The 23,725-nt window shown below is 36.3% G+C and overlaps 2 protein-coding genes across 4 annotated transcripts in view; one reads left to right on the forward strand and one right to left on the reverse strand.

Annotated features, from left to right (window-relative positions):
- ptpdc1a (protein tyrosine phosphatase domain containing 1a) overlaps window positions 1-23,725 on the reverse strand; it is a 57,164-nt gene that overhangs the window by 11,199 nt on the left and 22,240 nt on the right. The window contains exon 1 of one of the 2 annotated variants that reach the window (XM_079596880.1): window positions 2,214-2,413. The exons of the other annotated variant lie outside the window; for it this stretch is intronic. The gene's annotated coding sequence lies outside the window, so the exon portion shown is untranslated. Of the gene's footprint in view, window positions 1-2,213; window positions 2,414-23,725 lie in introns of those variants that run through there. 2 annotated transcript variants of the gene reach the window in all.
- barx1 (BARX homeobox 1) lies at window positions 3,457-8,549 on the forward strand. 2 transcript variants are annotated; one of them, XM_079596742.1, is made up of 5 exons: window positions 3,457-3,523; window positions 5,255-5,899; window positions 6,873-7,164; window positions 7,320-7,404; window positions 7,493-8,549. In XM_079596742.1, the coding sequence occupies exons 2-5, from the start codon at window positions 5,698-5,700 to the stop codon at window positions 7,658-7,660; spliced, it is 747 nt and encodes a 248-aa protein (XP_079452868.1). In that variant the 5' UTR covers window positions 3,457-3,523; window positions 5,255-5,697; the 3' UTR covers window positions 7,661-8,549. The 2 variants fall into 2 exon arrangements, with proteins under 2 accessions (XP_079452868.1, XP_079452869.1); XM_079596743.1 differs by lacking the exon at window positions 3,457-3,523 and having other exon boundaries at window positions 5,573-5,899; window positions 7,325-7,404; window positions 7,493-7,662.

The following is a 23,725-nucleotide window of genomic DNA, read 5'->3' on the forward strand; positions in this document are numbered from 1 at the left end:
AGAAGCTCAAGCATGCTTGCTTGACGTGCGAGAACCAATGAGATACATTCTCGTGTTACGCAGCACGTTTGAGCTTCCGCAAGAACCAATGAGGTTTGTTCTCGGACGTCAAGCAGTTTCGGTTGAGCTTTTATGTTTGATCAATGTTTAAATGTGAATAAAAGCCTAAATTCAATCTGTTCATCATATAAAGTGATCGTGTCTCTTCCGAAATTTTGGACTAAACTGCTCGATTCATATAGATTAGTTTTAAGATCTCATTATTGACTTTTTGAAGCATCAATGTGGTGGTTGGGTAGCTGTCAATGGAGGGACTGAAAGCTCTCAGATTTCATCAAAAAAATCTTAATTTGTCTTCTAAAGATGAACGAAAGTCTTACGAGTTTGGAACGACATGAGGGTGAGTAAATGATGACAGAATATACATTTTTGGATAAACTATCCCTTTAACCAGACTACTGATTTGTTTCTGTTAACTTATAGCTACTATTTTTGATGACTGCATTGATAAAATTTGAATTGTTTATGCAATAAACCATAAAACAATCATTTTGAATTAAAGACTAGTTTATTCAGCATGCCTCTTTATTGTGACAGTAAATTGTATCAGCTTTAGTAACCACAACACTCTCACTCTCAGCATACTGTTAAAAAAAATGTGTTTAGTCAGGCTTAAATTGCTTTTCAGATATGACCACAAAGCTCGAGTTCAAGTGTTGCCTCAGCCATAGCACTCACTGAACCGTTAAGAGAAATCTTGCTGTTGTTGCTGGCTCAGTGTCTGACCCTTTACATCCCCTCTTTTTAGAAACCACCAAGTACATGTCACTAATATTTCTTCAGAAACTGCAACTGTATGCAGAGAACTATCATGGGAAACATTTGTTGAGGAGTCAAGTTTGTTTACATCAATGTAAGACATCCAGACTAAACTGTACCATGAATTCCAGCCCAAGTTCAAGAGGGAAAACGTGTGTTTTTTATGTAATATTTGTACTGCTCCCCTGATTACTGCAAAGTGATCAGTTGACTACACTTTTTAAAAATTATTAAGCAAATAAACCTCATGCGTAATTGACAAAATTAAGTTGACAATTCCACATAAGTTTTTTTCCTTCTAATTACGCATAAAGTTGATTTACTTCATAATTTTAAGTCAACAGGTTTCCTCACTTTTTTAAAGTTAGATCAACTAATCACTTTTTACAGTGTGAGCATTCAGCAAAGCACATTTTAAATGCAACATCCAAAAATAAAGACATAACGGACCTATAATAAATATGTTATTATGTTGTGCAAAGTGTATGAGAATGTAATGTTGGCATACACTTTATTTGGTAACACTTTATTTTACATTGTCCTTGTTAAACATGTTACATTACTATAGGAATTACTATAAATTATGCATAATTACATGCAACTAACCCTCAACAAAACCCTAATCCTAAACCTAACCCTGAAATACATGTAGTTAATTATTATTACTCAGTACTTAAATATATAATTGCACTGTAACATAAACACCTTAAAATAAAGTGTAACCCTTTATTATAAGGTGACATAGATACATTGTACTTACTCAAATAAGTAATATTAATTAATTATATTTACTTACGAATTACTAGGGTTATGGTTTGGTTTAGTTTTGTAATAATGCCTAATTTACTGTTATTACTATAGTAAGTACATATGTAGTAACGTAATACCAATGTTGCTTTGGTAAATAAATAAAATACATACATACACACACTTAAAAATGCAAACAATATATATATTTTTTTTCATCAAGGAGCTTGGACAGACACTACAATAACAAGCAAACACACATGGGAGCACATGAAAACAATATAAGATCAAATATATATCTCTTCTGCACACTGGAAAATAAAGTCATCCTCTACAGAAAAATAACTCTCTGCTTTGATCACAGACATTAATGTCCAACATTCATTATTGGCAGTAACATGCATTGCAGCTCACAAAAAGGACAATGCAGCTTGTTTTCCCCTTTGCTCTGTAGATCTCTGTAGTTATATACACTGTATCAAAGGAAACCGAGACAAAATGATAGAGTTTAGAGAGTAGATCACTATATTAACTAATTGACTGCATGTTAATCTCTTGCGGTGCATCTCTCAGCTAGCTAACCATTAATGCTATTGCGCTAAAAGCAAAGGCTAACATTAGGGTTCGTGTGTCCTATTGTTACATACCTCGTCCTCGTCCCTGGAAACGGATTTTGTTAGTTACAGTCCATTGCTTCCACTGGGGTCATTGTGAAATGCAAACGCATGAATCAACAGCAGACAGTGCCGCGTGCATTTGTATCAGTTTCGCTGCTCAACTGGATGTTACATTGTAACAAGTTGGAGGAAACAGAAAAGGCTTGTCATTGGTCGATCCGTGGTCATGTGATCAAATGAGGGATATAAAGCAGGGATGAAGGGCGGTGAGCGCATGTGAGGAAATGGGACAAAACACTCGAAGAAACAGCACATTCGGACCCTGGCTGATTTATCATTTTCATGTGAAGTGTTGTTGACTCATCTTAAGAGTGTATAGGCTACTTGATCTACTTGAACTAATGAACTGGGGTACTTTTTAAAATGTATCATTGTCATTTATGAAATCAAAAACTAATTTAATAGGAAAGTCACACATGCAAACATGATAAAATTACCATTTCATTTGAATATAGACGTCTATAATAACGTCTAAATGTGAAAATGATACTATTTAGCATTTTTCTAATTTAATATATTTACTAGCCTATAAATTAAAATAATAACAATTTAAGTACAACGTTGCTAAATATTTGCTTGGATGTCACCAGCACTTGAGCTACCTTCACTCCACATTTGAGTAAAACCTAATGATGTTATGCCACTTTATCTGATAATTTTCCAAAGGCCATTATGTACTTTAGTGAAAGCAAGAACATCTGACCTTTTGTAAAAAGAAGTTCAATGGCCAGTGCCACATATTTGTTTATAGAATGATGGCCTGTTTAAAGCTTTTCAAAATTCGACAATGTTAGACAATGCTAGACATTTGAACTCCAATGTAGCTGCATAATACAAGGCATGCCTGATCACTTTAGATGGATGTTTATGATGCTCTAGTGTGTCTATGGGCGTCTTGTAAGAAGCTTGGTGGCGCACGTGGTTAAGCACATAATAGATTAACACCTTTTTGCCGAAGTGGTCCCACCTCCCACAATACATTACAAACTCCACTGGTTAATTATGCAGTTTAAAGCTGCATTTGCTCTGAACTGGGATTGCAATGCACGCAGATATGAGAGCCTGACCTGAACTGGCTTTAATAAAAAAAAAAAGATCATTATATCTGGGCATTTGTTCACTGATGCTTTGCAATCTGCCATTCACATGATGTCGCCTAGTGGTTGAAATACAGAAGTGCTTCGACAAGAGGCGATGGCATCGTTCGTGCTTTAGACTTACTATGTAGGCAGGCTACATTGTAAGTCTAAAGCACGAACGATGCCATCGCCAATATTATCGTAAGTGAATAATGAGAAGGGGTTGAACGTCTATGTCTGTCTTTCTTTAATTCTTTCTTTCTTTCTTTCTTTCTTTCTTTCTTTCTTTCTTTCTTTCTTTCTTTCTTTCTTTCTTTCTTTCTTTCTTTCTTTCTTCTTTCTTTTTTTCTTTCTTTCTTTCTTTCTTTCTTTCTTTCGCTAATTACACACTACAAAAAGTAACTAAACATTTTATAAATATAAATGTTATACTATTTTACTTTATATTTGATTTGATTATGATTAATGTTTTTCATGGTTGCCTTTGAATGTGTGTTCATTATTCAAAATGTTGTAATAAAATTGTTTGCATAAAAAAAGTAACTAAACACTAACACTAAACTAATATATATAGGCTATATATACGATTTATAGGCTAATATAATTTCGCACGGACGAAGAAAAATATAGTATGATGAAGAAGATAGAAAAAGAAGACATGCATGCCTGCTTCCATATTGGGATAACGATAGGCTACATGATAAAATCGACGCGCCATAAGATTTTATTAAGTTTGTAAAAACTAAACAACGTTTCTGTCAAAAGACTGTAAATATGAGACACAATTCGGCGATTATGTGGTTTATGAGTGACCGCTTCACCACTGACCAGTGTCTTATTTTATAATTTAATGTTGAATGTATATCCTATTTCAACATAAAGCAGAATGCTATGAATACAGAAAAAAAAAAAGATGGAAGCAATTGCCTTGAGTCTGATGCGTAATAATAAGACATTTTATTGTATATGATCTATATTTGTTATTATATAGCCTACCTTGTATTCTACAAACAGTATTTTTATTATTATTATACTGGGACCACCACGTTAAACGGGTTTACAGTGTTTTCCGGAGAAAATTAGCAACGTGTCCTCTTTACATGAAGTTGAATGACTGCATGATTCAACAGTTTAACAGGAATGGCATTGTTTTATTCATCAGTTATAACACAAGGGCAACCGCCTTTTCTGGTTTTCTATTACATCACAAGCAAAAGAAAAAATGTGTGACAATTAGCCTATACTATGCGATTTAAAAGACCAGTTAGTGTTAAACCTTTATTTAAACTACATATTTTATATAAGATTTTGGAGCCTTTTTTGTGGCCTTTTTTGTGGATGTTTTTTTTAAAGACCCAGTTTCTTTAAAATAAAATATAATTGGTATTATCTATTAATAACCAACAGAATTGGGAAAAAAAATATTATATTAGGTGAAGTTGTGTGTCATTTTATGATGATCTCAAATCCTTGAGAGGACCTATTCTGTTTTATTTTTGCAAGACTTTCGTTCATTTTTTTTACAAGGTTAAATTTAATATCTTAATGTGTTGATAATGTTAGAACCTATTTGTTTAGTAAGCTAATAGATTAGAGACAATAATTAATAAACTAACGTTGGTGAAAGATGACTCATCTGATTTAATGGTCAAGAAGAAATAAAGATGTTCGAGAAATATAATAAAAAAGCTGAAATGTAGTGTAAAACGTGTCTGAAAAACTATAAGAAAATGGTGACATAGGCTAATGATCATAGAATAATTCATTTTTGTATGCATTGCTTTTTTTTTATGTATGCTATTTTTGGATGAAGTAATAGATCCTGTCAAAAGCATCACTGAGCCGCTTAAGCTTATTGAAATATTCGAAGCCATTTCGATAGTCTCAGGACAAGTTGAATGTTTTGACTATGTGTTTTCCCTTTATTTACAGAGGGTGGCCGAGCACGCTGAGGAGGAGGAGGTGTGGCGTTGAGCTGGACCTCCTTAAACTCAGATGTCGAAGTTCCTGATTCAGAGCTCGGTTGGTGCGTTAAGAACAGAAACAGGCTGCCCTCTCTGGGCGGATCAGACTTCTCACTCCAGCTGCGTGGACGGGACCACACATTTCGGAACTCCCCGAAAGAAAAGAAATCAATTACACTCGTACTTTGAGCGTTCAAAGATCGAGAATCAGTCAACGTCTTCTTCACGTATTTCAAGAGCTCTCCACAACCGCGAGGATGGTTTTTTTTAGATGATCGTCGCATCTAAAAATCTGAATGGACGTTTATGCATCGGTGCTTCACGAGGACATCTGAATCCTCAATGTGACCTCAAGGTTTCTACTGGCTACCAGGAGGTTCGGAGAACATCTGCTACATTTAAACTATAATAATGCAACATCCTTTGGAGATTGGGGCGCACTTCTACCCCCATGATGTCCATCCAGACCAAAGGTCTCACAGGTACAGGAGTTTCATGATTGAAGAGATTCTTACAGACCATCCGGATCACAAGGTATCAAGTCCCACTGGAGACCTTCTCAAATTTGGAGTACATGCCCTTTTGTCCGCCAGACCATACCACAACCACTTAGGTAAGTACCGTGACCTTTCAGTCAGACAATATTTTGAGATCCGGCATGGGCAATCCTTTAATCTTAACCTTCTCTTAATACAGGGACATTCAAATTGCAGAACCTCTCTATTTGCCTACTCAAAGACAAAAGACTACACGGTGTCTTTGCAGACCAATACAAAGCAAATCAGATATCTCAGAGCGAAATATATGCAATGCACCGAGCAAGCTTGCAAATGCACGTTCATTTCAGGCCCACTGCATCCAATTCATGCTTTCTTTTCTGTTGAGAATCTGGGAAAGAAAACTCTAACCAGCCGCTGCAAATAGCCTAAATAATAATACAACTAAATATTCGCTAAAATACAAAGTTTATTTATTTTATAATCACAAATTTAAAATGTGTAAAAAAAGTGGTAGGCTACCAAAGTTACAACCTGCATTTATAAATACACTGCTTTTCAACAACTTTGAATTGAATTAGCTACAGATTGAAAAGTGCGAGTAAGTGAATAAAGTTACTGTGAAGTTAAATGGTTAGAAATAAAGATATTTTTTTAATGAAAACAGTTTTACAGTGAGGCAGCTAATTTCGAGGTTGACGCTGAAATATCCATGTACGAAAAATAACACTGTCAATCTTTAAAATAGATTTAAGCGCAAATTAACCTAAGACTAATTTAAATAAACCCTTGTCTGTTTTGAAGTTTTTAAACAGTTATTCAAGATTTCTAGGATCCTTATTTATGAATTCAAAAGTATACAGTTCAATTGCAGCTAATATAGATCGATCAGCGAAATTTTATTTTTATATATAGCCTATGTTATTTATATTATTATTTTATAGACCTATATAGGCTATAAATCTGCACATTCACGTTGATGTACCTTTATGGATCCATCCAAACTCTTTTTTTTATTTGACATGAAAATGTCAAGAAGTTTTAATTCAGACTAAATTTCCATGGCTCACACAACTGTTTGATTTCTAGTCCTGAAAGCAGACCCGACCAGTATCCTGAAGTTCCCAGTGTCTCCTCTGTCCTGCTCACTCGGGTCACCGCTGGGCTCCGCGCTTCTGTCCGGAGCTGCGGGTCGGCAGATGGGCTCTTCCTCCCACCATCTCCCGCTGGACCTCCATCTTCGGGGTAAACTCGATCCTGGAGCTGATGCAGTGAGCAAGACGAAGAAAGGAAGGAGGAGTAGGACTGTGTTTACCGAACTGCAGCTGATGGGCTTGGAAAAACGATTTGAGAAACAGAAGTATCTCTCGACTCCTGACAGGTAAACACGCTTTTAATGTAAAGTATTTTACGAATGTCAATGTTTGACTTCTTTCCAACTGTATTATTTTGTTTTCTATACAGTTTACATGTAAAGAACAGTTGGTATCACTATCATCTGAGAAATGGCTTAATCGACATCTTTCTCTTTTACAGAATAGACCTGGCAGAGTCTTTAGGCCTGAGTCAGCTTCAAGTCAAAACATGGTATCAAAACAGAAGGATGAAATGGAAAAAAATCGTACGTTCTAATAATAGATCTACAAATTATGATTCAACTGTCATACCTGTGAAAATTTAAGCTGATGTGTACCGTTGTTGCTTTCAAGGTGTTGCAAGGAGGAGGACTAGAATCTCCGACCAAACCTAAGGGCCGTCCAAAAAAGAACTCCATCCCCAGCAGCGAGCAGCTGTCGGAGCAGGAGAGGACGCGAGAAGCCGATCGCTCATCCGACGGCGGGGCTTCTTCACTTTCTGATGCAAACCAAGAGGAGTAAGCGAGAACATCCGAATACGTTTGTCTCCAGGACGCAGTCGGGCCCATAATCGGCCTCATCGGATTGCGCGCCGATGCCTTTATGATGGCACTTACACAGACCTAACCACTTGGCCTGATTTTATACTACCTATGTTTTGTCTGTTTGTTTGATTACGCCAACTTTTGCGGGCCTCGAAAAGTCATACTGAACTTTTTCCATGGACCAGAACGGTGGTTGGTAGTGAATGGCCTTTCTCTCAGCATTGAAGGCTGTGGTGTCATGGACCTTTTTATCAGCATATTGTGCTTTTTTATGATTTTCATTGGTATTTCAAAAATATTAAAAAAATAATAATAATTAAAATGTACATTTTCCGAAGACAGTTTGATGTTGTGGAATTGTGACGTTCTTTCTTAAACATGGCACCACAAAAGACACAAATGACAGCATGAAACTCAATAATAGGCTATTAGTATTAATAATAAATGTAAAATTCCTTGTTGCTGTTTTTCGTTTAATATTGTGTCCAATTCTTCCCCTGTCTCTGAGGCGCTGTGTAATTTTATGCGAAATTGTTTATGGCCTAACTGAGCGCCATCACACCGCGCATTAAACTTCTTTTGGCGTGTTTACGCAGTAAAAGTAAATATGTGGTAACACAATATTTTCGAAGTGAGGTTATTTATTTTCACAGAAAGATCCTTTTAATCAAAGACACTGGTTATGGTGCCAAGAAGAAGTGTCTGAAATAAGCGATTTGCAGTGTGATGAATGTGTAGCCTGTTCATTTTGCGCAAGTATTTGCAAAATCTAAAATGATCTTATTCTGCTGATAACTTTGGAATTGTTCGATTTAAAAAAAGACCATCGAAGTGATACATTAGCAAATACATTTTTTTTAAATACATGAGGCTGTTATTGAGTCTCTGTCTAAAATATATAAACAACGATACGCTTTTATTCTAGGAGACATATTTAATTAAAACAGTTCGTTATTTTAATATCACATCATTGCTGAATGTAACGGAACCATGAACAAAATCACATTTTGCTGAATTTCTGCATTTTACCAATTTCATAATATATTTGGCTCTACTAAATTTGAGACAAGTCCATGCATTTAAATTTACACAAATAACCCAATGACTATTTCCTTGCACTAATTTTTAAATACCAAGGCTATATAGGCCAAATATTATGTTGCTTTAGTCTGTGAGGACGTAGGCTACTGTAAGTAAAATTACTGATACCCTGTCTGTAATATATGGGACATAACCTACTGTACCTTAGTGCTTTAGTACAATTTATTTCGCATCTTCCTGGTTTAATTTTACCAATGAGAACTCCAGACAGGGTTATTATTCAAAATCATACATTAATGAAGGAATAATGATGCGCTGCAATGCACGATTGTCTTGGTTAATTTAATCCTTATCTGTTCGCTTGGTTCGGTATAAATTCTGGAGACTGGAGTTTTAGTGCCAGGACAGGATCATCATTCTTGAACACACAAAAAAACAACGGTATCATCAATAGCTCGTATATGTGGATGCGTACAATAACGGGGGGAAACATTAATTAAAAAAGTTTTTAGCCACGTGCAAGGCATGGTTTCATTTCACTCCGCAACCCAACCCAAAGTCTTTACAAGCCTTTTCCGAAAATTATTGTTTAAATTATATATAGGCTATTTATATTGACCAAATATAGCATTATGTATTTTATATGTAGCACTGAAAAATAATTATATTATTTTAGGGATATTTTGGAATTCTGGAATACATTTGTAATAGCTAGCCTATACAGAATATTTATGTTTAGCGTAGACTAATCAGTTTTTGTCAATTAAGACAAGGAAGAATTCTAATAGGCCTAAGTGTCAAAACGAGCATCTAACCTTTAAAGTTTAAAAAAAAGTCTATAGTTTGCTAAAACTTAGGTACTATGACCCTGACTCAATCTAGCATATCTGCGCCTGGAATTTCACTAATAAATCTAATTGCCTACAACATGTTTAACTGTATTTAAGTGCAAAGTGAAATAACTTTTATTTGAACGCCATATCTATAGAAAAGGTTACATAAATTATGTTACAGGCCTAAACACAGTAACATATATCAGATAACGTGCTCACTTTCTATTCTGAGAGAGATTTGTGAGTAGGCTACATAAGCTACATAGTTATATTGAGAATCCAGTTTTAGAATTGCGGTTTTTAAAAAACAACAACAATTTCTTATTATTTAAATGGGGCTAAATTAAACATTATATATTATATTTTGTTGTAGCCTATGTTTGATTGTTGTCTTGTCTTCTTACGTGACGTCGTCCGTTGTTTTAGATGAAATGTTGGATTAAAGTGTGTTCGCTTCAGCAACACGTCAACGTGACATCGTGACTGGAGCTGTCAGATCCAAATGTGTAGAATTAAGACCAAAACCCAGCGAGTGTCAGCCGACATCAAAATACTGCCAAACAGAAATTACATGCTTTTTTTTTTTTTTTGTCTGAGCGATAAAAGTTATTGAACCTTATTGAGCAGTAACAAAAATAAGTAGGCTATAGGCTGACGAGGGTAATGACAATGTTATTTTAATATGTTCTGTCGTGCAAGAGTAAAAAAAAAAAAAACACACAAAAACTTTTTTATAAAAACAAGTTACATTTCAAGTTACAGTAACCCTAAAAACATTGAATTTCGTGACGTATGATATTTGTACAAAATCAATGAATAAACAAACGTATATATTTGGCTATATATATATATATACATTATACTATATATAGCTACCTGTCACATTTGGAAACATTACAATTTATTATGGTTTTAAAGAAGTCATTTCTATTTCTTTTAAAGTCACTTATGCTCACCAAGGCTGCATCTATTTAATAAAAAATACAGTAAAAACTGTAATATTGTGAAATATTATTACAATATGAAATAACGGTTTTCTATTTTATTCCAATTTTAATAATTTATATTATAATATAATTATTATTACACACACACACACACACACACACACACACACACACACACACACACACACACGATACAGATATTAAATACATATTGATTTAATTTGGACCTGCTTTTTGAGGACGAAGAGGATGATAATGATGAGGAGGAAGAGTGGAAGGTTCTCATTTCAAATCTCCTTTGCTGGGGTAACTTTATTTCTTTACTGAACTGTGATAATTATTGCAGGTCAAATATTTCTCGGGAAATTGTATCTCTCAGTCTCTAAAAGAAAGAAAAGAAAAAGAAAGATCTGTTTAAGTTGCACGTAGCAGACTTATAAAGCACAACCAACTAAAAATACGCTGGACATCTTTTCATTTCTCAACTCAACCTTGACCAAATACAAAATTACATATCCCAAATATCATCACATAACAAAGCAGCTTTAACATATGGAGGTCTTTCCACACAATTTAATAACCTACAATTATTTCATTTTGGTGCTTAACTGGATTACAAGGAAACAAATGCAGTTGACTGAATCATCAGAATTTCTGCAAGTGATGAGACAGATGTTTTAAAAAAATTAAAAATAACCCACAACAATTTACTGTAGACCACATCTCATTTACACATGCAAAGCAGTTAAAAGAGTTAAAGAGACAAAAATGTCATGAAAACAGAAGAAACTCAGGTAAAGTCTTTAGGAGACATAACCACAGGATTGTCATTTTAGTTTTTGTTCCACAAGACACTTAACAGTGCTAAGTGCACAATGACAACCATACAAGTTTTAGGAAACAAACCCTGCACAATCCTGTACAGCTCTTCCTTCCTAATGGGACATTTAATGTTATTTGCAGGCTTGCAGGGTCATTAGCATGGATTTCATCTGAACAAAAGAGATGGGTTTACAATACAGGTGCTGAAATTTCGCTCTGAAGTATTTAGCTTAAGAGCTTGTGGAAAATAAATGCACACATTGTCCTCTGGATTGAAGGGAATCCATTGTGGATGAAGTCATCGGCAGGAATGCCTAATGCACTCAAGTGAACAAAACCTCATCCCAGAAACAGACTTTCAGCCTGGACTTGATAAACTCCAAGTCTCTTCAATCAAGATCAAGATTTTAAAATGATCCCGCAAAGCCGAAAATATATTTTGCTCCATTGTGCGATCAGACAACCTCTTTTAGGGAGATCAAAATGCTTTAAAACACAAAATCCCAAACTCTCCATCAGCACGCATTACCTTTCCTAGGGTTTTTGTTTTAAATGACTAACTGAGCTTGCATGTCTGAAGGCCCCAAACTCCCCATGTCTCGGTTAAACAGTTTTATCATTCGTCAGCATTCACCCATGTCATACTCAGGTCCCGTTGCAATCCTTATGCAGATTAAGAACAGGTGCACACGCACTTCTAGCAACAGCATGAAAGGCAACCAGTGATGACCGTGGCAACTTTCATTACCTGTAATCATGTGTTGTGAAAGGTAGCGTGTTTACGGACTGCGCGATGCCAACTCCAGACGTTCAGCACACGGCTAAACGCTCCACATGTCTTTTCTTTCCTGTCTGGACCTCGTGAAGGCCGAGCGTTGGACGGCAATGACTTCCGACATAAATTACAATCAGCAGGAAGAGTCAGCTATGAGGAATCTGGTGATTTGGAACTTCCACGTGAGATGCAATTTAATCATTAAGTGGACTCTGTTGGGGTGGCATGTTCGTGCGCTGATGCAAGAAGCGAACTAGGATGAAGGGGGAGGGAGACCCTGACTTTCTGAGATGGGTGTTTGTGGAGTCAAAAGGTGCACACTTAAACAGAACTCAACTTAGGGGCCCACAGTTGAGCGTCTGCCCAGCCACACACAGGAGAATTCTTCACGATTAAAGCCCCTCTGATTAATCTAACTTACGTGCCAGAACTGCACATGCCGCGTATGATCCCAATTACGCTGAAACTCGATTCAGTGTGGAGTACCTCTACGGTTGTCCAGCCTCCCCCTGTTTTCATTGGACTGTGTTTGACAGCATGCTATAATGTCACTCTCTGTTCAAATATTAAGTGATAACGTCAAATGCGTATAACACTTTGAACTACATTTACATTTATTTTATTGTAATGAAAGTTGAAACATTCACCCAAAAATGAAAAATCTGCAAACATTTTCTCACCCTTGTGTCATTCCAAACTCTCTCTCACACACACACACACACACACACACACACACATAGATAGATTTGTCATCACTTTTATAGACAAGATTAGCTAAAACATTCTTCAAAATATCTTCTTCTGTGTTTCACAAAACAAATAAGCCATATGAATTCAGAATGATATGAGTGTGAGTAAATGATGTAAGAAGTTTAATTTTGGGTAAACTATTAATTTAAGATATACCCCCGGTGTCACAGGCAAGGCTTAAACCTAGTCCCAGACTAAAATGCATGTTTGAGCTATTTTAACTGAAAGTAACTTGCACTGGCATATCTTAAAATACATCAGTGCCATTGTTTTGTCTCAATATTCACACCAGTAATGTTTTTTTTCTAAGGCACGTTTATAAAAGCTACTTAAGCACTGTTGCGTGTACATAAAGACTCAGCAATATATGTATGTTTACATGCTCATGCACTTCGAATCATCCTGCACTGTTCCCCAACCAGCTGCTTGACTAAAAATGTTTCTCTTTGCACATGTACAGTATTTATGTGAAGCATTCGTATAGTTTGTATTTTACCTCACTGTTGTATGTATTTATGTAGCACCGTGGTCCTGCGAGGCACGACATTTCGTTCCACTGTATGCTCAACTTGAACTTAAATGTCCTAGTTGAACTAAGGCCTAATCCTGGCTTAATCAAGCCCTGTCTGTGAAACCAGGCATTCTGAGAATCGATCCCATGACCTTGGCGTAGCTACATGCTTTACTGTTTGAGCTACTAGAAATACGGATGCTATTGTTGCTGTTGGTTGTAGCCATGGCAATATATGCACCATGCTCACCGGCTGCATGCTAAAACACAAAAGTCCTATTCACTGAAAATGCATTGTGAAACATTTGCAAAATGTCTAAATAAATGCCTATTGCTACGCCACATTTATCAAAGCACATACTAAAAGACCATTTCTGAAGAACAGCGAGGTGATGACATTTTTACGAGAGAGGAAAATTCAAATATAGAGTGTATATGGTTTAAGGGTCTCTATGCCTCATTACTATACATGCACATTACGAGCTATTCATTGGGTTGAGCGCACTGAGCTCCTGGGCGGCTCTGTTCAGATCTCACTTGCCGAGTTTAGCGAGCGAGGTGTGAATAAGGTCTCCACTGTTTCAGTGCTCTTACATGACCACGCCAGCGAGAGGGCACTCTCTCAGAGCCCAGCTTTAAAATAAACACAATTTGTATGTGTCTCAAAGCTTAACAGCCGTAGTTTGTAATTCCTAATGACCGCAATGTGCACGCTACACGGCGTAATGCTCAAAAGCAGACGTTATTGCGTCATTGTACAAACAGTACCAAAACACGTGTTGTCTTCGCCTACGCTTTCGATCGGTTATTGTGTGAGTCACATATCATGCCGTCATTTTCGTCCCGACCTATTCCGTCCACCGCAGCAGTTTCCCTGCAGCAAGTCAACAGAAAATATGTTTTGACATAGCATGAGTGAGGAGGAGGAGGAATCACTCTGGAAAATGAAAAAAGAGGGAGATCTAAAATTCATTAAGGAAAAAGTACTTCATTTCCCAGTCTTAATGAAACCCTATCAAAAGTAATATTTCTCCATGTAAGTGCTGAGACTTTCCTAAAGTGCAGCAAATGACTTCTCAAAGACATCAGACTAATGGGAGAAGGCATTAGAGCACATAAACAAGGACATCATTCCAGCTGTTCGGCTGCCAATTTGATGTTCCTTTTTTTAGCCGCGACCCCCCCTTCCTCCCATCCCCAACCCTTCCATTTATCCTATGAGCACAGTTTGCAGGAAATGTCAGCCCCCTGTGATTGATTTGAGATGGGCGATTCCCTGACTTCATGGTAGTATAAAGCAAGACAGCTGTTGGAAGAAATCAAATTCCAGCAGGAGCTGGAAAGACTTATTTTTTCCATCTCTTTAACTGAGCTATTGGCTCTGACCAGACGAGTAAATAAAAAACACGGCCGCAATGTGGCAGGAGGTGACCGAAGCGCTCATTATATAGCAATTATTGCACAAAAAATCTTTCCTCTCAAAATCCAACATGAAAGTCAATCCCACTTTCTAAAGACTTTTCAGAAGACACGACAAGAAGTGAGGATATGCTGTTCTCTGGACACACTTGTCTAGATTTTCTGTAACAAGTTCAAGACGTGCACATGGCACAAAACAGAAGGATCTGACCCAGTGTTCTTGTTTATGCCTTACGTGGGGATCCTTGAATGTTGTTGTTTTATGCCTGCCACAGACTGAGCAATTTCGGCAATCCTATAAGATCATTACAAATCACACTGTACGACATAAACTTGGGTACGACATGTAAGACTGTACGATGATGACATTAAATCGTAGGCTACGTCGCAAGAATAGAAAATAAAACGTCATCAGCATAGTAAACAAATAGACCAAGGTGAATCACACTTTGGTAATTGTGTTTTTTATGTGCGCTGAAAAAAAGAGGAAGATAAATAGGAGAATATGGATGATGATGTCATGGCTAGGGAAAAGAGGCCAACTTGACGTTCCATTTTTGCAAATTGAGCTTGAGGTAAGTAGTTTTAAGTTTTAGCGCCATGTCGCGTTGATCAACACGCCATTTCATGTTGCATATTTATTGGCTAGTCAGTACGTAGGTCGATAGCAGCAAACACAATGAGATAATCATGCTAAATTTCTGACATTTTGAATTAGGGGAGAAAGCATATCAAAAACATGAAAAAAAAGGGGAAAAACTGACTGTTTATTTGACTTGTTAAAATGGAGATTTGATTACATCTGAAATGACATCCCTTTGATGTAAGACTGACTAAGAAATGCATTATACATTTAAAGTATATTCAAAAACATTTGCTTATGTTTTCTCATTTCTCATTTGGACACTTATCTGTGGTGACTGTAGCGATGGATGTTGCTTTTGCGATTGCAAGCTGGGCATTACACAGCTGGTCAATCACACTGTCAATTATATACAGATAATTATCACATTACATAGTTTCGGGATATAATTTTGAGCAGAAATGGATTCATCAAGCCAGGCGAGTCAATTGTGAAGTGTAGCCACATGTATTGCCAGACATTTGACTTAAATTTTTATATTTAATAATTACAGTTGAAATATTTTAACATTTTGATTATTTTTTTTAATTACAACTTGTAAGCCGTTAATATAATTGGAAAACATTACATTTCAATCAACATTTTGTTAAACTTAACTAACTTAAAGTGGGGAAAAACAGCTTTTAATTTTAAAACAGGTACAAAAACATAAAACAATATTTCATATTATAATTTTTTTCATCCAAATTATGTCTATGGTCAACTTTCTTTCTAAACAGTTGCCGAAAATCTAGCTTTCACAAATATAACAAAGAATGAAAAAACAAAATACTGGTGCACGTGTGCCATGAATAAAAATAAAAAATCTTTTTTTTTTTTTTAAGTAATCTTTAAAAGCATTGGTTTTTAATTTGCCTGACCAGTGTTGGGGAAATTACTTTTAAAGTAATGCGTTGAAATGTCCTTAAAAAAGTAACTAATAGAAGTATCATCAAGTTATGTTTACCACAGGCTTTACTCAAGGAAACCAGGGACAAATTAGACTTCCAGATTGTGTCTTCATCCCTGCACCACTCTATTTTGTTACTAAGTTACTTTTTAAGGAAAGTAATGTGTTACATTACTTTTGCGTTACTTTTTCTGACATATTTAATTTTCGCTGATTTGGTAATATTCTGAGTTTACATTTCACAGTTTTATTCATTTTGAAGAATGCTGAATCTGTTTTTGCGCAAGTGAGATTCGATTCGACACGTGTCAGTCAATACATGGGAAAACAAAGTAACTTGAAAAAAGTCATTTTAAGTGAATTTAAAAGTAATGCATTACTTGTTACTTGAAAAAGTAATCGGATTACATACCTTGTATGACTTGTAATGCGTACACCCAAAACTGTGTCTGACTAAAAAGAAGTCAAGGAGGCAATAGTGTGATACAACCATTTTGTTTCCAGTCAATTAAAAAAACAACGTGCCCTTTCATCCGGATGTTGCATAAACCCAGCCAAACAGAAATAAACTGGTGAGTCAACACTTTTATGCATCATATGGTCAGTGAACGGACTGGACGTTCATGGGAATGCGGTCTGAAGCTGAGACTAAGTGGAGTGTAACTGCTACAAGCTATATTAAGACCAAATCAATCAATCACAGCCATATAATGACAGATGGACTCAGTACAAACACTCAAAACAATACAGAGCCTCCAAACCATGCCGCTCAGCACGCAGCAATGACTGGTCCGCACCACACTTCTTTTCACTTTCATCAATTTATAGCCTGAGTATATTAGCTATGATTTATGTCTTTGCCTGCCTTTAAAGGTCTGGATCTCATAATATATTACTAGCTTGCTCTGTTCCTGGTTTCTCAAACCACATAAACAATTTGAAGTAAGAAATGGTCATTGAGAAAAGTGTTATTTGAGTTTTTAGCATTCTAAATAAAGTAGTCAGGGACGACGGGCAGCTGAATCAGTACATGCTGTGGGTCAGAACGAAACTCTGTGGTTGCGGTCGACAGAACGGCAGTCATTAAGAGGTTGAAATAATGCAATATTGTTTCTCCCTATTCTGCAGTTTCTTGTCAGAGATGTTATCACACGGCTTTGAATGACTTCAGGACTTCCGGCCATTTTCGTTTAGAGAATGCTACGTAATTGTAATGATCTGGAAAATAGTAGCAAGCCGGTCACACTCTGTTGTTTTTTTGTCACTGTTTATGTTTTAAGATGACGGATAGTTTAAGTTGGGAATAGAAAGTCTTTAACATTGTAATCACTTCTTTTTTCTCCTCCGCAATATGTGTACACAACAATCAGTGGATAAAAATGTGGGTTACGCGTCCATTGTGTTAGACATAAGAAACAAATATATATATTTTTTAGGATCCAGATGGGCCGCATTTGTATGGAATACAATGGGGACATTGCATCATTGACCAAATTGGATTTCACTGGCATCAGAGAGAAATGTAGTCTTTACAGTAAAACGGTCATATTGTGAAATAATATTACAACTTATGATAACTGTTTTCTATTCTAATATACAGTAGTCAACATTTGAAGTGGATCAAAAAAGTTAATCAAAATTGGACTAAGACAAGAACGGGTATAGTTCAAAATTCATGTATAACTTTGATCAAATGTTGACTACTGTATTTTCAAATGTAATTTATTCCCATGATGGCAAAGCTGAATTTTCAGCTTCATTACTCCAGCCTTCAGTGTCACATGATCCTTCAGAAATAATTCTAATGCTAATGATTTTGAAACCAGTTGTGTCATTTAATATTTTTGTGTAAAGGATTCTTGATGAATAGAATGTTAAAAAAATAATTATTTTGTGACAATGTTTTTACTGTCACTTTTGACCAATTGAATGTGTTTTTGTCACGGTTTGTTTTGAGATGACGCAGTTAACGTTTAGAAAAGAAAGTCTTTACCGTTGTAATCAGTCTGTTTTTTTCTGGAATATGTGTACACCACAATCAGCAGATACAAATTTTGGTCCATTGAGTCCATATGGACCTAGGAAAGAAATATATTGAAATAAAATATAAAAAAGACAAATGCAACATTGCATGATTGAACAAATTGGATTTCACTAGCATCAGAGAGTATGTTAGTCTTTAATGCGATCTAAATACAAAAAAAAAAAACTTTTTACAGCCTGATTACCAACAAGTAGACTTGGAGAATAATACTCAGCATAATGTCAATCCTTCTTATTAAGTCACATTCAAACAGCTGTGAGATCTTGCTAATGTTAGCCAAGCCAACAGCTGACTAATTCTGTGAAATAAAATAAAGTTCAAATTAATTTATGTAATTTGCAAAGGCATATTAATGTTTATGGAATTATCAGTGCAGCCACATATTACAGATTGAAACTGCTAATGGCTGATGAAACCCTTTTTCTCTCCCTCCCTCTCTCTCTCACACACACACACACACACACACGTTCAGTTGTGACTGATGAATATTACTCCATCAAACAGAATGAAACAACGCCAAGCGACTGAGCCAATCAATCTGTCGGTTAGAATGATCAAGACTGTTTATATGACACTGCAATGGACAAATACAGCCATAAGACACAGTTTACACCCATAAACAGATGTTTTGCATCAGGTACGTGGTTTAGTCGGCTGTTAAGGACGTCTTAAATGACCCCAATCAGGGGATGACAGAATATTTGCCAAAAAAAAGCCGCTTTTGGTTATTGAAACCTCCAATTTTAACTTCTACGTTTTCCGTGAAACTTTGCAGTGCACACGGCGTGTTATGCAGGAAGGATGAATGAGAGCGATTCCAAGGAAAATACCAAACAAGCTTTCAAGTGTGAGTCAAAAATGGAAAAGAAAAAAAAAAGTTGTAGAGACAGCAAAGGCGATTTTTTAAAGCCCACCCAGTCCACACTCTTACATTCATCCTTTTAGGACTCATTCAGTGATGGCTAATTGGGTATTAATGTGCCAAAAAAATCTAAACGAAATAACATCGGATTTGCCAAGAAAATCTAAGAGGAACACGTCTCGAGATTCAGCATGGAGAGCCGCGCTGGAGCTGGCAAGAGATTTATGACATGTTAACGCGGTCGACGACAGGGCAGTCCGCGCCAAGGCATCCCGCAGCGTGTGCATTAAGGAGCCGGCTCTCTTAAACATGCTGATCAAAATATTAATGCTAAGAGTAAACACAGGCTCTTTATCTGACAGTGATTTACATTACAAAGACCTTAATCCAAGAGCAAGCCAGTGCTTCCCTCATTAGCAGCAACCTTTACCTCACACTTCTCCACGACGCACACAGGTGGATGCACTACTCTGGGTGACTGTTGTGTTTATGTTATCTTTTCATAAGCTCCGCTTGAAATTTGTCAAACTGCATCATTGTTTAACTATGTGCCAGTCAAACGCAGGCGTGCCAGATGGTTGCCTCTCCCCCAACCTTGCCCTTGGCGGTTTCAGTCATACCGAATTTCAAGAGTGAAGTCTCAGGTCCACTGACTTGCTTTTTTCACACCCTTTTTTCATTTGCTTCTGCCAGGGTCTGCCCATGGAAAGGTGTAACGGCATTCACCGAAGCTGACAGGACGACTAATCTGAAATGGACAGATGGGGAGAAAAAAAGCGCTCTCAAGTAGATGCACATAAGTTATATGACTGTTAAAAAAAGCATAATTGCTGAATTGTTTAACATAGCATTTTCTCATAGGGGTCAGAGTTATGGAAACTGTTAATGACATCTTGCACTGAAACCGAGACCATGGAAAAGTCAGAGAAATTTGTCACCATTTCATTAGGAAAACAGAGGACCTACCGCAGATGCATGTACTTTCTGAAGGGCCGTTTTTATGTTGCAATATGTTTCACGAAAAGGTGTTAACTTAGTGCAGCTAAAAAGAAATTTAGAGCATAGATGTTAGGAATAAAAGAGGGAAACAAAATAAGTCTGCACCTGGAATGGATGCACTTTAACAGAAAGGCGTTTTCCAGATGAGGGTAGGAGTCAAGAATGTGTTAATGCGTTTAAGACAATCAACTGAAGATTAAGCCTAATAGCAATTGCAGATCTTTGTTTTGACAAGTGGGAAAAAATAATATTTACAGCAGACGAGTATCTTTTTACTAGATGGTGGATGAGCTTTGAATCAATTTAGCTAGCTAACGTTTGATTCTTTTTTTCTTCTTCTTCTTTTGAGTGGGTCTTTCACCTTGTGCTAGTCAAAATGTTACAAATGAGGTCTTCGCTGATCCATTTTCAGGGTGCATTGGCCGAGAACACGGGCCGTGGCTGGATGTCATGAGTGAAGGTCCAGATGGTCCTATCAGTGTCTCTGCTTCAAATCTAAACAGGTTGACATTTTGCAGGTGCTGGAAAACACTGGGATCAAGCGCAACTTCCTCCACGGTTTATAAAAGGAGACAAAGGTCAAGGCCTCCCAACACTAGCTCTGATCAGTCCCATCATTCTCTGTAAGTTCTCTGAGCGCGGCGTGATACTGAGGACCCGGCGCTTGATAATGTGCAGTTGCAGCGAGAGACTGTGATTGATCATTGACTTGAAAGGACTTTTGTATATAATTCCACTCCCCACTTCAACATGGCTGGGTGTTTTTTTTTCTCTCTCAAGAGAGGGCAGTGCCTTGCAAGTAAGAAAAAAGAGAATAATCAGTACAAAAACAAACCAAAAAGAGAGAAATATTACAGAAGAAAAAACGATTATTGTATAAATATTACAAAATATAACAAATACAAAAACAAATGTGTAAGTATCAAATTTTTTTATCAAAAACACAGCATAAACAGTAAATTTGTGAAAAGTTATTACAACTTAAAATAACATTTCATTTAAAAGTTATATTTTAAAATGTAATTTATTCCTGTGAAGGCAAAGCTGAATTTTAGATTTTAGGCAGTCATTACTCGAGTCGTCAGTGTCAAATGATCCTTTTTTAATTCTTATTAATATTGAAAACTGTTATGCTGCTTGTACAGAATGTTCAAAAAAAGAACCGACTTTTATTTTCAGCATCATTACTGTCTTCAGTGTCACATGATCCTTTAGAAATCATTCTAATATGCTGATTTGCTGCTCAAGAAACATTTATTACTATTATCATCAATGTTGAAAACAGTTTTTGTGGGTTAACGTTAGGCAAATGTTAAGCAGCAAATATGGTTTTCAACATTGATGATAATAATAATAAATGTTTCTTGCTGATAAGTATTTAATCCAGAAATCATCTTTACATCAAATGGAACCGAACCATGAATTTACATGAACTAAAAGAATCCCAAATACAGAGAAGGGTCTTTGCCTCCTCTTGTCTAAAGTCCCCCATACAGCACTGATAGCCCCTCCTATATATGTACAGAGGTGAAGTTACAGCAATTGCATGCGCTGGAGTGCTGAAAGGCTCAACCTCTGCGCCCTTCTTCTGTCACGCTGAAATTAATAACCGTTGATTTGTATTTAATGCTCAATTTCCTCTCTATTATTACAGGCAGTGTAGCGATGGGCTTGGTTTGAGACAGAGTTCACATGACAGCCTTTCTCTTTTCCTCTCTCTCTCTCTCTTTCTCTCTCTCTCTCTCTCTCTCTCTCTTTCTCCCGCTCTCGCTCTTTTTCTGCAGAATGCCAAATGGCTTGCACAAATGTTGCATGCATGTCAAACAACATCTCATTACCGAGTCACTTTTGGGGCTGTTAGTGCGTGCATGGAAAAATGGGAGAGTGTGTTTTGGGTTTAGTGTTCAAACTTTAAAACAGGAATGAAATATGTCCCTTACACTGCTCAAAATACACTTATGACGTTCGGCTGAGAGAAGTGTGAATATTTTTGGATGATTTCTTAGGCTTTGCGCCCACGGTGGAGGGGAAGACGTGGGCATCGTGTCTCAGGTCAACAAAACAAAGAGAATCGTTGCAAGAGTCATTGCAAAAGCTGATTGAAATACAAAGCGACATTGTTTTATGGAGATAAATGCCCTAATTTTTCTTTGGATGTTCTCAGAGTTAATGTTTATTCAAATTGGGTGAAACATCACACCTCAAACTATTAAAGGGCCATTCAAGTTTTGTTCTGCATCATATACTTTAGTTGTATTTTTATGGTGTCATTTGTCAAACTTCGTACCTTTCAGTAACACATTTGTCAAAATTGATCAAAGTCAAATGAAAAAAAAAATTCCAAACACATGAAGTTTCACTACTCGCTCTAAAGAAAATAGGGAGAAATGACACATTGTTTAATCAGGCGTAACGTATTAAAGTGGTGTTGACTGTGATACAGTATCGCCAAAATCCCTGACAATTTGGAAAGCCCTGGCTGTCTTCCTATTCACATTTATTTTATTTTTATTTAGCTATTGTTAGTAGCAAACCACACTTGATTATCTGGCATAAATCATATTTGATGATTACTGTCTTGTCTTACTAATGGTTTAAAAGATAGCATTCATAAGATTATTCACAAGTTTATTTTATTCTCCGAGTAATCAGTGACTCAAAACCAGCAGAGCATGAGAAACCAGCCATGATTTATAGTCACTATTTTAAACTACAAAAGGGTTAAGTGATGAGCAGCCATCATTTGCCATTGCAGAAGGCACATAACCTGGTTGCAAAAAAAATAAGTATACTTCAAGTTAATTTGATTAAGTATACTTAAGTAAAGTATATTTTTAAGAATACTTTAGTAATACTAATATCAATGTACTCAGGTATATTAAGTGTGCTGTTTTAATACTACTTGGGGCTAAACTGGCCCCCTTTTTACTGCATAGTATACTTTAAATGTAACAGTATAAACTTTGAGTGCACAACTAGTTTATGAACTTGTTTCTTTTAAGTTAGACAAACTTAAATTTAACTGAAACTGGGCTGGGATTTCTATTTCCCAGCATGCTTTGCAAATGGCACAATTGTTACATGTTTTTTTGTGTTTGCAAGATTAATGTTAAGGGAGAGATTTAGTCATGTTTAATATTTTGCTATACTAGAAGAGTTTTTGTTATGTTGGGATGTTTTAGGGGTTACCATCATGTGGAGCATGTGCTCGAGAACAGATATACAGTATGTTAAATGTTTTATATTGTTGTACTCATTCAGCTATTGCTATGCTATGGAAAGCATCAACAAGTTACCATTTACTGAATTAGCTAGTTAAAGCTTGTTAAGTTTTTGCTACTTACAATATTTAAGTTGAGATTACATGATCATTTTAAGTTAAATGTATGAATTCGCTAGCTCAAATATTTCTAATTAAGAGCAATTAAAATGTACGAGTACATATACTCATCTATATAATACATCCGCTATTATTATTGGTTTAAATTAAATTGTCAGATACATAAT

This window comes from Phoxinus phoxinus (genome assembly GCF_949152265.1).
Source record: "Phoxinus phoxinus genome assembly, chromosome: 22".
In the NCBI taxonomy this organism is placed as follows: domain Eukaryota; kingdom Metazoa; phylum Chordata; class Actinopteri; order Cypriniformes; family Leuciscidae; genus Phoxinus; species Phoxinus phoxinus.

Coding starts and splice junctions, on each gene's coding strand:
- barx1 (XM_079596742.1), top strand. CDS start 5,698: ATGCAACATCCTTTGGAGATTGGGGCGCACTTCTACCCCCATGATGTC. Junction 7,165..7,319: donor TATCTCTCGACTCCTGACAG/GTAAACACGCTT, acceptor TCTCTTTTACAG/AATAGACCTGGCAGAGTCTT. Junction 7,405..7,492: donor GGATGAAATGGAAAAAAATC/GTACGTTCTAAT, acceptor GTTGCTTTCAAG/GTGTTGCAAGGAGGAGGACT.